Genomic DNA, 13,834 nt, shown 5'->3' with positions numbered 1-13,834 from the left:
GTTGGTATTTTTGTAGATTAACTGATAACAGAAAGAAAACAAATTTTAATTTTTTATATTGTACACCTAAAACATACACATATGCTCTGAGCTGTTTATGAAAAAGGCGGGAAAACAGACGTGAAAAAATGTGATACTGTTTTTTAATATTTCGCAAAGTTGATCAAAGAAAAACAATATTACAGTTGATATTAGCTTTTTTGTGATAATATTTATATCATTTTTTTATTGTAATGAAAAAGCATCGTTATCCATTAAATATCAAATGTTTGGTTTTCTGAAAAAAAGACTCAGTTAAATGGTCAGTTCACCCGAATTTTAACCTACTGCAACCTCCTGACATTCCAAAACAGCAAAGGTGAATTCTGCTGTTCAACACTTCTTATGAGAAAAAGTGACTCAATCAAAAATGTTCAGTTTTAACAAATATATATGATTTGAACTGCTGTTTTCAGCAGAATGTAGTAAAAACTGTAGGCGACTGGTCAGATCGGATTAAGTCGACTAACAGTGTTATTTATTGTTTTGTGGACGAAACCAGTGAAATTCTCTGAAGCAAACATCTTAGCAGCAAATTCCTCATAATTTGATTCTTTTGACGTTTCGGTCAGAGTCTGAATATTTATTTAACCTGGGCGAGGTTTTGCTGGTGGGGTGGACCAGAAATTCCAACACAATGTCCACAACAATCTGACAAAAGGCCGAACTGGTCGCACAGGATAAAGACTTCAGATGTTGTTATCTATAGAAATAAAGTGTCTCAATTTAAAACATTAAAAAAAAAAAAAAAACATATTATAGGCTTTGGTTTCCTCCAGACTCCAACAAAATGCTGCCATTTCAATATGAAGTGCTTCTTGATTTTAACTGCTGTGCCTCTCTTTTTTTTCATTTCAGTGGACTCCCTGACCTGCAACACCTGCAGCTTTGGTCTGATCGGGATCTGCTTGAACTCTGGTGAGGAGACCTGCTCATCTAACAGCAGCGTTTGCTTTACTGGAAAAGCAAGTAAGTTGCCTCCTATCTGCCTCAAAGCTCACACCCTTTCAGACATTACATAACAGCACAGGCATGAATCAGTTAAATCACTCCTTAGTACAGTGACACCCAGCCACACGTAGATCTACAAGCACAACCCTGTGTTTTCTTAGTCATGTTTTTGTGCCTAAAATTCTGTTTATTGTAGCTACTGGTGACTGTATCATATGTGGAGTGTAAAGAAGCTCCAAAAAGTCATCATTTTAACTGTCAGTAAATTGTGTGTTTACAGCTTTTGTGGTTTCAGGTTAATTTAACAATGACAGGTAGCAACAAAAAAGTAACAAAGGGAAGGGATAATAATTTTTAATTAATTTTAATTTTTATTTAATTTAATTTTTTTTAAAAAACCCCACTAAACTAAGCACCTCTATGTGACTAAATAATATTTACCACCTCTGTAAGTCTAACAAGTCTAATGTTCTTCCTCAGGCTTCCCATCCCTGACATCATTCTCCGGCTTCAACACTCAGGGCTGCCTGGACAACACTGCGACTTGCAACACCACCGTCAACGGCACCTTGCTCGGCGTCACCTACCAGACCGTGACTGAGTGCTGCTCGACGGACAAGTGCAACCCTCTGCAGCTGAGTGGCGCCCCGTCCACCAAGATGACGCTCACCGCCACTATCAGCGTCGCCGTCCTGGCCTCCATGTTGGGAAGCATGCTGTCATAAAACCACGAAAAACAGCCGGATGCTTCTTCTGGCTCCACCTGAAATCCATTTGTACACCAAAGCAGGGTCTTTACATGATCAAGGGCACTGTCTGAAATAAACAGTTTGGATCTCACAAAGTTAACAAGCACATCTATTCACTTGCTTGTGGTGTGACACTCCCTTTTTTCATAGCTCAGATCTTCCCATGTCAGGGTTCAGGCGATTCAGGTGTCCACATCATGAAAGTTGATTGATGAGACGTCTCAGGAAAACGTTGAGCTCGTAAATCTTCCATGTTGTCGTTTTGCTTTATCGTTGTATTTTTTTTTTAAATCACACTTTATTTATCGATTGTGACTAGTAGGACGAAACACTGATGTGAAAATAAAGAAAATCTCTGAAAAACATCTTTCACAACTGGTAGTGTCTCTGTAGCAAGTATTCAGGTCTTTAACTTCAGCAAAAGTCATGTATAAGCAGCATTTTACTGACTGAGCTGGTTGAGGTGGAGCACAAAATATCATGTGGATGTAATTGCCCTTACGTCAGATGTCACCACACCTAAAACTCGAAAGACACAAGACTGCAAATTACTCACACACATAGCAACAGTACAGGCTGCCTTATCTTTAAACAAGAAAATGATTTCAGCAGATTTTGTGTAAAATAAAACCATCAGGGTGTTGTAGATGCTGTTCTGCATGCACAGCAAACCAGGATGTCCTTCTTGAGATAGACTGAGATTTGTTTAAAGCTCAAAGAGAACTTTGTTATGGTTTCGCAGGGTAGGGATCCAAAAAAGCAACAGCGGGTTTGGTGGTTAGAAAAAAGGGATTTGAATATGGAAATAAGCCTAGCAGACTTCTAGCTTATCAACTGAGAAAAGAACGCGCTGATAATACAATAAAATGCACACGAAATGCGACAGGGCAACTGAAATACGATCCACAATCAATCAAATCCTCATTTCTCGACTTTTATACACAGCTTTATGCATCAGAAAACCCTTCAGGAAAAGATATCCATACATTTTTGGAAAAGGTATCCTTATCCTCTATCTCAGAAGATGGAAAAAGAACAGCGAAGTGCTCCATTCACTCCAGATGAGGTGCTACAGGAGATCAAGTCGATGCCCTCCGGAAAAACCCCAGGTTTGGACGGATACTCTGTAGGGTTCTATAAGACTTTCTGGCCGCAAATTGATCCAATTTTTATGCCTATGCTTACAGATTTCTTTGAAAATGGATTCCTTCCAGAGTCAATGAAAACAGCAATAATAACATTAATACACAAAAAGGATAAAGGTGCTGCTGAATGTGCCTCATTTCGCCCAATTTCACTGCTCCCAGTTGACTTAAAGATAATATCAAAACTAATTGCACGCAGATTAGAGGACTTAATGCCTAGGATCATTAATCCAGACCAGTCCGGCTTTGTGAGAGCACGATATGCGACAATATCCGTAGGCTACTAAACATAATAGACCACTTGACCCTACACAACAGAACAGCCCTACTACTATCGCTTGACGCAGAAAAGGCGTTTGATAGGGTCGAGTGGTCATATCTGTTTGCTGTTCTGGAGAAATTCAATCTGGGTGAAAAGTGCATTGGCTGGATTAGAGCTATGTATAGCAATCCGCAAGCTCAAATATGTATAAATGGTACCCTCACTGAAAAATTAAATCTATTCAGAGGCTGTCGACAGGGATGCCCATTATCTCCATTCTTATTTAACTTGGCAATCGAACCACTCGCAGAAGCAATACGGACTAATGAAAAGATCTTTGGTGTTGATATTGGGAAAACAAAGAGCAAAATTTCATTATATGCCGATGATATAATTTTATACCTATCTAGCCCAGAGAGATCAATCCCAGCAGTCTTAGACCTTATCAATAGGTTTGGAGCAATATCAGGCTATAAAATTAATCTGACAAAATCAAACGCTTTGTTAGTAAACTGTGGTCTCGGATGAACTCAGGAACATCTCGCCTTTCACATGGGCTCAAAACGGCTTCAAATACCTAGGGGTAAATGTGTCTTCAAAACTTAAAGATCTTTACAATTTAAACTACATCCCTTTAATCAACAAGATAAAGAAAGAATTATAACACTGGAAAGTGCTCCCCATTTCACTTCTCAGACGTATTGATGTAATTGAAATGAACGTGTTGCAGCTCTTTAGCTATTTGTTTCAGTCACTCCCGTTATTTGGATAGGGTATTCTTTAAATCTATTAATAAAATATTGACCTTCATCTGGAAGAATTCTTCACCTAGAATAGCCTTTAAAACTCTGACAAAACCCAGAGAGAAAGGGTTGGCACTACCAGATTTACAGATGTACTATTTGGCAGCCCAGACAAAAGGCCTGATTAGTTGGGTGCAGAAACGCAAAAATGCTCACTGGATTGATATAGAGGAACTTTGCAATCCCATTTCTATAATGTCACTACCATTCATTAACAATATAAATGGACTACAACATGTGACAAGGACCTATGTAATCTACAACACTCTCTGGGCCTGGCAAGACACAAAGAAGTTTTGTGAATTGTCTAACAGTGACCAGGCTTGCCTCCTTATCCTCCAATCCTGATCTGCCACCATCAATTGGTAAATCCTTGTTCAATAAATGGAAGGAAAATGGTATTCATCAGTTTCAGCAGTTGTTTGCTGGGGACACACTCAAATCCTTTACAGACTTAAGATCAGAATATGGTATTCCAAAACAGGATTTTTACCAATACTTACAAATTCGCCATCTAATCAATGCCCTAAAAGGGGAAGGACACCTGGCCGTGGGACTCAAACCTAGAGGAGATTTTGGTGAAAACCAAATCACTTAAGGGAAAAATTTCTACAATTTATAATGTTTTCTTAGATCACAGCTCCTCCTTCACCCCACTTAAGAATATATGGATTTGAGATGTGACTTAGGCGAGGGACAGTGGGATATAATATGTCAGAATGTCTTTACATAATTGTCTTGTAATAAAGTTAGCGAACAGAATTGTAAGTTCATACACAGGACCTACTTCACCCAGTTACGTTTAAGCAAGATGTTTCCTAACTCATCCTCAAGATGCCATCGCTGTAAAACATGTATTGGATCAATTATGCACATTTTTGGGAATGTAAAAAATTCAAACACTTCTGGAAGACTGTACATGATTTGACTGTCAAAGTTGTGGAAACCCCACTGGACATGACACCAACACGCCATCTCCTAGGTACAGAACTGGACAAGACACTGCATCCCACATACAGGAAGAGGATCAACATAATATCCTACATTGCAAAGACGTGTATCCTACTGAACTGGAACCAGCAGTGTTACGGACTGGTTCAGAGACTCATGCCCAAGGCAACACGACACGGCAGACAGTTTAGAAACAATATTTATTGGTACACACAGGAAATAAGCACAGAACTCAACGAGGTTTGCAGGCAGGGCACGGACACCACCTACTACGGCAAAGCAGGCTTGAACCTTGTCTACAAAACAGACCTACGAACTTTGACCATGGCTTGAACTGAAGCACTTTTTATTCATTTGACTAAGTTGTTTTATAAACTGTCTCACTTTTTGCCATTGTAATGACTTATTATTTATTTACTTTTATTTATTTATTTGTTTGTCGTTTTCTCCTGAATCCATTTCAATCTTTTCTCTTTTTGTTTTCCATTTTATGTTTGACCTCCCTCTGTTTTGTTCTATGTGTTTAAAAAATGTTGAAAAGCAAATAAAAAGACAATTGAAAAAGAAAAGAAAAGAGGGATTTATTCGGGCAGCAAGGAACAGGGGACACTGGGAAGCACATGACGGAAAGCAGAGTGAGGGAGGGAGGTCCAGGAGAGGATTTCAAGAGGGACAGGGAGGCTGAACGGCTGAGGCTGGTGTTCGGCTACAGAAGCTGGGCTGGGGAATATGGTCCGTCGGGGAGGTTCTGGTAGCAAACGCAGACAAAGGTAAAAGTCAGACAAGACGAGTTTCTCAAAGCACAGTTCTCCTAAGCAATCATGCTGGCCTGTTACCACTCAAGGGAGAGTAATCCACTGGCACAGGAGCACAGCTGGAGGCAGGCTTTATCCAGTGGTGATGAGCCTCAGGTGTGGGAGGGAGTGAGTGGGACTTCTCCCGTCCAAAAACACTAACAGCCACCAAAACCACAGGAACAGACACTAAACAATGTTTCACAATAGTAGTACAAAACTCGGATCACCACACTTTTCGTGCTTACCTATAAGCTCATTTTAGTTTCTTTACTACAGCTTGTGCATTTGTGTTTTTATCACATCTGAAATATTTAATAAATGCAATTTATCTCTAACTTTTGAACACAGAGATCATTTCGTACGCTTTGATTTCATCACACTAGCCTCTTTCAACCGGCTGCCACTGCGTTCTAGGATAGATTTTTTGATTTTACTGATCACCTTTAAGGCCTGTCATGATGTCTCTCAGCTACAGTACACAACAGAAGTGAGTACACAGTAAATTATTCAAAACTCTCTCACCTCAAGAATTGAGATCTTTTCTCTGATAAACATCCATCCATCCATCCATCCATTATCTATACACCGCTTAATCCTCACTAGGGTTGCGGGGGGGCTGGAGCCTATGTCAGCTGACTCAGGGCGAAGGCAGGGGACACCCTGGACAGGTCACCAGTCTATTACAGGGCTACACTTAGAGACAGACAACCAAGCACACTTACATTCACACCTACAGACAATTTAGAATCACCAGTTAACCTCAACATGTTTTTGGACTTGTGGGAGGAAGCTGGACAACCCGGAGAAAACCCACGCTGCACGGGGAGAACATGCAAACTCCACACAGAAAGATCCCGGTGCCCCTCTGATGAACAATCAAAAGTAATTTATTTAGAAATACTATATTGAAAATACAGACTCAACAGTAGAAACTCAATGCAACCAATGTGATCACTGAAACTAGACTGAGTACACCTGTGATTTCCAATGAGTCTAACTGCATGAACATGGTTAAAAAAGGAACTGTGAACGCCATAACTTTTTACCACAGTAAATGCTTCATCCTGTCAGTGAAGCACAATGGGGCTCCATGAGTGCAAAAGCTGTCGTGGAGATTGCGTTTATAGATGTCACCGTGAATGCCTGTGGATCTAAATCAAATACCAAATATAAAATGACTCCCAGCAGAGGCTTGGCAGAAGAAGAACATTCCAACATGACAATATCTAAAGCACCCTGCCAAAATCACACAAGAAGAAAAACATTGAAATATGACCGGGCCAAGTATGTTGCCTGACTCTTATGCACTGGTACATGTTTTGAGATTGTCTTTTGTCTGTTCCAGCGGTTGGTCTAAAAACTTACAGGGACCAAGCATTTACAGTCGAGGCTCTGAAATGATCTCCCTGAGGAAATCAGCTCGGCTGAATCAGTGACCTCTGTTAAGTTCCATCCTAAAACCGATCCAGTTGAAACCAGAAGTTTACATACACTGTATAAAAAGACATATAACCATTTTTTTTCTCACTGTCTGACATTAAATCAGACTAAACTTTTCCTGTTTTAGGTCAGTTACGATGACCAAAATTATTTCTACTTGCGGGTTGCACGGTGGCACCGTCGCCTCGCAACTAGAAGATCCCGGTTCACGTCCCACTTAAGACGCCTGGCATCTTTCTGCGTGGAGTTTGTATGTTCTCCCCATGCAGTGTGGGTTCTCTCCTGGTTCTCTGGCTTCTTCCCACAGTCCAAAGACATGCTGAGGTTAGCTGATGATTCTAAATTATCTGTAGGTGTGAATGTGAGTGTGCTTGGTTGTTTGTCTCTTTGTGTAGCCCTGTGATAGACTGGCGACCTGTCCAGGGTGTCAACTGGAATAGGCTCCAGCGCCCCGTGACCCTAGTGAGGAGCAAGCAGTGTATAAATAATGGATGGATGGATTTCTGTTTGCTAAATGCCAGAATAATGAGAGAGATTATTTTTATTGAATTTTTTATTGCTTTCTTCAAAGTCAGAAGTTTACATACATTTCCTTAGTATTTGGTAGCATTGCCTTTAAACTGTATGACTTGGGTCAGACATTTTGGGCTTCCTTCCACAAGCTTCTCACAACAATTTGCTAGAATACTGGCCCATTCCTCCTGACAGAACTGGTTTAACTGAGTCAGGTTTGTTGGCCGACTTGCTCGCACACGCCTTTTCAGCTCTGCACACAAATTTCCAACATTTTCTTCCCTACACCACGTTGTTTTCTATACACTCAACTGTGTTTTCATCTGCTGTTTAAAACCCTGTCAGTCTTATTTTGCTGCTTTCTGAAGCACGTTGTGACTTGGATTTTGAAAAGTGCTTTATAAATAAAATTATTTTGATGCATGTGCAGTTCACTTCACATTTTTCAGAAACCTGTTTGTTGAAATAATTAGCTAAATTGCCAAACACTTTTGATAAAACTAACTGTTATGGCCTGCAGGATAATTGAAAGTAATCAATAAAATAGGTGTCAGCTGAAGACTGTGCTCCAGATCCCACCTGGCAGGCATCAGGGATGATTGCCCTTGAGCTCCAGACCTGCTCTCAGTCCTTGTTCTCCACCCTCCCATTGCCCTTGATTGGTCCACCACCCAGGTCCCTCCTCCAGGACCCCAGCAATCACCACACCTGGTTATAAAACCTCAACCAAACTCTCAGGCCCCCTTTACACGTAGCAAAAACGGTGCTATTTCAATGCATTTGGTCCTTTGGTTTACATGTAAACAAAGCTACAAGTCACCGAAAACGATCATATCTGAAGACTCCGGGCAAAGTGGAGATTTGGAAAAACTCAGTCTTTACGTTTGCATGTATACAGGAGGAGGTGGAGTTTGACGTCACAGTATGCGACAAAAGTGTCATCAGAATCATATGTAAAAAAACAGTGCCAATATGTCCATATACTTGGACTAACATGTTTCCCAGTCATTATTTTCAAGTATTTGACTTGTTTTGTACTCTAACACCACATTTAGGAGTAGCTCCACTTCTCTGTCGGTCCAAACGACTCTTGTGCCATTATCATTGGACTAACAGGAAGCATTCATGCCATTTGTTGTGTTTTTTCCAGGATTCTGATTGGCTGGCATGGCTTTATGCTTCTTGCTACACTGCCCCCTATAGGTTTTGCATGCTCATAGCAGCTGTTTACGACGTGTTTATGTGAGTTTGAGTAAATTAAGCTAATTTTTTTTTACACGATCTGGTGTGAACATTGTTATTTTTGAAAACATAGATCCGTTTTTGTAAGTACCCAGCTATGTGTCAACATGGCCTCAGTCGGGGCAGCTGGGATTTAATGAGAATGGTTTGCCCTGGTGCCTCTTTGTTTTGTGTTGTAGTGTTTTCTGTGTTCAACCGTAACTTCTGTTGGCAGCTGCTGACTTCGTGTAGAAGCTACTCATGTCTTGGTGAAGACTGTGGCTCCAGTTAGCAGCTGTTCAACTCTGCTGAGAAGTTACTTGTGTCTTGTGTTTTTTTTTTTTTGTAATGTGTGTTTTGAGGCACTTGCTTCTTTAGCTTTTTTTCGTTAGGTGTCGGTGTTGCTATTGGATTTAAGTTTGGTTTTATTTTGTTCATTGATTTTAGCAACATCCACTCATTCTCTTTGTATTATTACAGTTTTTTTTTGTGTTCATTACATTGCTAAGCAATAAATTGCTTTACCTCAACCAAATACATCAGTTTTTTTTTTTTGGTGCATCTAGTTGTACCTATTGGCTGGATCGTACTAGTGTCTACAAGCTATGGCCAAGCAGTTGAAATACCTAAAGGAAACTATTGAATTAGCCAAAAGTAACAGACAAAAGTTTAAACTTTGAGCTCAAGGTAAATAGTTAAATAGTGGGATAAAAGCTATTAATTCTGCTTGAAATAGAGAAGCTATAGGTAAAGATATGGCTGGTTAGTGAGTCAGAAATCTATGCATTTTCCATGCTTCAGTAAATGAAATGCCAATTAACAAAATAGGTTAAAAAAGTAAAATGACTATTTTTATCCCTAATTCTTGTTGTTCTTGTCGCTAGTGATTTTCTCTATTGCTGAAATCTTTTGGGGGAACCGCCAATAATTCCTCTATGAAATAAAAAACAGTGAACTAATGAAGAAAATGATGGTTGAAATGTTAACAACATCCACTTTTATGTAATTTAATTTCAAACAGCATCCATTAAAAAATCCATTCACATGTCAGGGCTGTACAGACGTCACAGAATAAATGGAACCACTTACTGAGGGAGCATATTGTATGTGATAATTCCAATTTACTTCAGTTCAGCGAATACGTCACCTACAAACTCTCTTATCACTACAGTTAACATGTGATATGACTCCCCCTGTGTATAAAAGGTGTTGGCTGCGGTCACTGTTCTTCAAAGGGCAATCTAAGAGCTACTGAAATATTAAAATTGTGAAAAATTTCAGAGCAGTAAACTCTCCTCAATCTGAGAACATCACGATGAACAAATTACTGTGGAGCTGTGCAGCACTACTCACTCTGTTTGTCGCAGGTAGGAGGCTTTCACTGCGTTTTTGCATAAAAAACAGTACTTTCAAGTGTTTGAATAAGAATGTGTAACCATGTTTAGAAATCATTTTAAAGCTTGTAGTTTAGATTGTTAGGATACTGTAGATCCTGTAGAGAAATTCTCAGTGTTGATGTTATTTTGAGTGAAAATTTTCAACAATTTCCATGCATCATTCCACAAATTTGAAATCTTTCTGACTCTTACTTGCAGGTGCTGTAATTTCATTTTAATTGTGTTTGAAATTTTTGATGTTATCTGGGGTAATGTTTACTATCTAAATGTCAATGCAGTGCAGAATATGTGACGCTGAAGCGAGCTGTACAAAGTGCTACTCCTCAATTGTTCAATCTGCCCTGCTAGCCTTGAGAACACCTCAAAAACATGAACTCATTTCCTTTTTTTAATGTATAAGTGCAAGTCTGATTCAAGTAGACTGAATTTAATGGCTGATGCCATGTTTTATGAGATTTCATCTTATTTTGAATCATATTTATATTTTACAGATGTCCATTGGCAGTTTTGATATTTCCCTTTCAGTCAAATTACATTTTTTACACAAACTGCGAAAACAATTCCGCACTTTAATCCTGAACATGAACCCAAATTACAAAAACATACATACACACTGTAACTGTAAACTCAAACTGAGGTGAAAAAACATATTCACCTCGAATGTATCAGGCTGGATGCAAAATACTCATATCTCAAAAACTTGAGCAAATAAAAGCCTGACTATCTGTAGGCAGAACAAAAATTGATGTGTCATTTTGTACATGTAGCTGGTTGAGGTGGAGCTCATTAAGTCAAATATTTATTCACCTTGAGAGGCTGCAAAACAAACTGCATGCTGTGGTTAGAGCACGCCCCAGTATGATCAAAGGGCAACCGAATGGAGTCCTGTGTTTGAAGCTTTTGGTGTTTCAGTGGTTGTTACTGATACTCTAAGACTTTTTTTTGCTTGTCGTCTCCTTTCAAACAGTCAATTCTCTGATGTGTAACACCTGCGATGTGTCGATCCTCGGATACTGCGTCGCCACAAAACCTGTAAACTGCTCAGCAGAGCAGAATGAATGCTACAGTGGAGTTGCCAGTAAGTTACACAATAATACAATAATAAAATTTTGGGGAGAATTTTTTATTACTTTCTTTGAAGTCAGAAGTTCAGTTTTCATAAGAAGTTTGGTAGCATTGCCTTTGAACTATATGACTTGGGTCAAAAATTTTGGGTGTCCCTCCACAAGCTTCTCACAATAGTTTGTTGGAACTTTGGCCCATTCCTCCTGACAGAACTGACTTGCCCTCTTTGCTCTACACATCTTTTCAGCTCTGCCTACAAGTTTTCTACAGGATTAAGATCAGGGCTTTGTGATGGCCACTCCAAAACATTGACTTTGTTGCCCTTAAGCCACTTAGTAACTAATTTGGCAGTATGCTTAGGGTCATTGTCTATTTGGAAGAGCCATTTGAGTCCAAGCTTTAACTTCCTGGCTGATGTCTTGAGATGTTGCTTCAATGTTTCCACATAATGTTCTTTCCTCATGATGCCATCTATTTTGTGATGTGCACCAGTCCCTCCTGCAGCAAAACACTCCCACAACATGATGCTGCCACCCCCGTACTTCATAGTTGGGATGGTGTTCTCAGGCTTGCAAGCTTCCTCCTCTCTGCTCAAAATGTAACAAAGGTCATTATGGACCTTTGTTACAGTTCAATTTTAGTTTCATCAGACCACAGGACATGTCTCCAAAAATTAATCTTCACAGGGTCTTTTGCTTTGTTCTGGGGTAGAAAAGCACATTTCACACCAAAACACTTCATCTCTCGAACACAGAACCCGTCTCTTTCCTGAGTGGTATGATGGCTGGACATTCCCATGGTGTTTATACTTGTGTATAATTGTAACATAACAGATGAACATGGAACCTTCAGGCATCTGGAAATTGTACCCAAGGATGAACCAGACTTGTGGAGGTCCACGGTTCTCTTCCTGATATCATGACTGATTTCTATAGATTTTCCCGTGTTGTATCAATAGCTTTCAAAGCCACAACATCATCAACTGGGCTTTCCCAAATAGTTTGAAGGCACAGTAATCTTAGTGTATGTAAACTTCTGATTTTGAAGAAAGTAATAAAAAAATAAAATAAAATTCTCTCTCTCTCATTATTCTGGCGTTTAGCAAATAGAAATCATTTTGGTAATCCTAACTGACCTAAAACAGTAAAAGTTTAGTCTGGTTTAATGTCAGACAGTGAGAAAAAAAAAGGTGTGTCTTTTTATACAGTGTATGTAAACTTCTGGTTTCAACTGTATATACCAAAATCTGATTTCAAGATATTTACTCCAAAAAAACAATATATTATTGCAATCCACCACTGTTATAAAAAGAAAAAGCATATCACTGTAGTAGCTACTTTTTTTTAAGTTCTGTTCATGATCTCCTCCAGAGTTTAGTGCCGACCTGTTGGACATCCATGCACGAGGCTGCATAGCACCATCTGCATGCAAAAACGAGACCGCCTCCATCCTCAGTGTTACTTACACCATCACCAGGACCTGCTGCTCGACCAACCTGTGCAACGGAGCTGCCTCCAGCCAGCTGCCCCTCCCTGCCGCTCTGTGTGCTGCCCTGGTGGCTGTTTGGAGCCAGTTTTACAATTAATCACTGTGGTCCTTTAATTTCTTCAGTATGCATGAGATAACATTTGCAGTGGATCCCTGTGATCTATTACACTGGAGGGACACTGGCTGCATAATATAGCTCTTCACAGCTTTGTGTGATATATATACGTATATATACAAGTGCTTAACAAATTTGTCAAACCACCACCCCATGTAAGGTTTATGTTACAGCTGCCCTAAATTAACAGCATTGGTAATTACCAAAATCATTTTTTATGTTTCTGTAATGATTAATACACCAGTATGTAGATGCTCTTTAACCAAAATGATATTTTTTAAAATCCTACAATGTATTTTTTATTGTTATCCATGAATTTTCAAATTTACTGTTTTACAAATTAAAAAATAATAAAGCAAATTATTATTTCTTGATGAAGATGTCGAATTATACTTATTTCATTGCATTCCTGGACAGAAAAAATAATTTGTGGTTGTATGTTATGCTTGATTAAGTTCTGACTTCTCAGAGAAGCCCAGTGAGCCGGCTCAGATTTGGGTATAAAAAGGTGAATTCAGTTTGAAATTCCTCATTCCTGTTCAAAATGGTAAAACATCGAGAGCTGAGTGTCAATTAAAGCACTTCATGATGCTTGATGGTACATATATACAGGACTTAAGAAGTTTAGACGGGTGGTCTAATAAATTTGTTAAGCACTATATATATACCCTACAATAAACATAAAACAAATGTCTTTTTTATTATGACTCGGCACCTATTACCATGTTTTTTGTTGCCATATTCTATACATGATGGATGCTATATATGCTATGGAAAACACCATCCATACACATAATGTCACTGCTACAAATTTCCTGTTGTGACACCTGCTGTGTGAAATGCAAAACATCTATAATAAAACATTTGACATGACAGAAATGTATTTTGACTTTAGTAA

General features: G+C 39.1%; 1 protein-coding gene across 1 annotated transcript; it reads left to right on the top strand.

Annotated features, from left to right (window-relative positions):
* The first annotated feature begins 10,157 nt into the window (after window positions 1-10,157).
* On the top strand, window positions 10,158-13,153 carry LOC103364427 (sperm acrosome membrane-associated protein 4-like). Its single transcript, XM_008291545.1, has 3 exons — window positions 10,158-10,238; window positions 11,236-11,346; window positions 12,704-13,153. The coding sequence occupies exons 1-3, from the start codon at window positions 10,187-10,189 to the stop codon at window positions 12,916-12,918; spliced, it is 378 nt and encodes a 125-aa protein (XP_008289767.1). The 5' UTR covers window positions 10,158-10,186; the 3' UTR covers window positions 12,919-13,153.
* The last annotated feature ends 681 nt before the right edge of the window (window positions 13,154-13,834 follow it).

Source organism: Stegastes partitus, unplaced genomic scaffold (assembly GCF_000690725.1).
Source record: "Stegastes partitus isolate 25-593 unplaced genomic scaffold, Stegastes_partitus-1.0.2 Scaffold749, whole genome shotgun sequence".
Lineage (NCBI taxonomy): Eukaryota > Metazoa > Chordata > Actinopteri > Pomacentridae > Stegastes > Stegastes partitus.
Note: the sequence above shows the minus strand (reverse complement) of the source record. Positions and strands in the feature narration are given on the sequence as shown.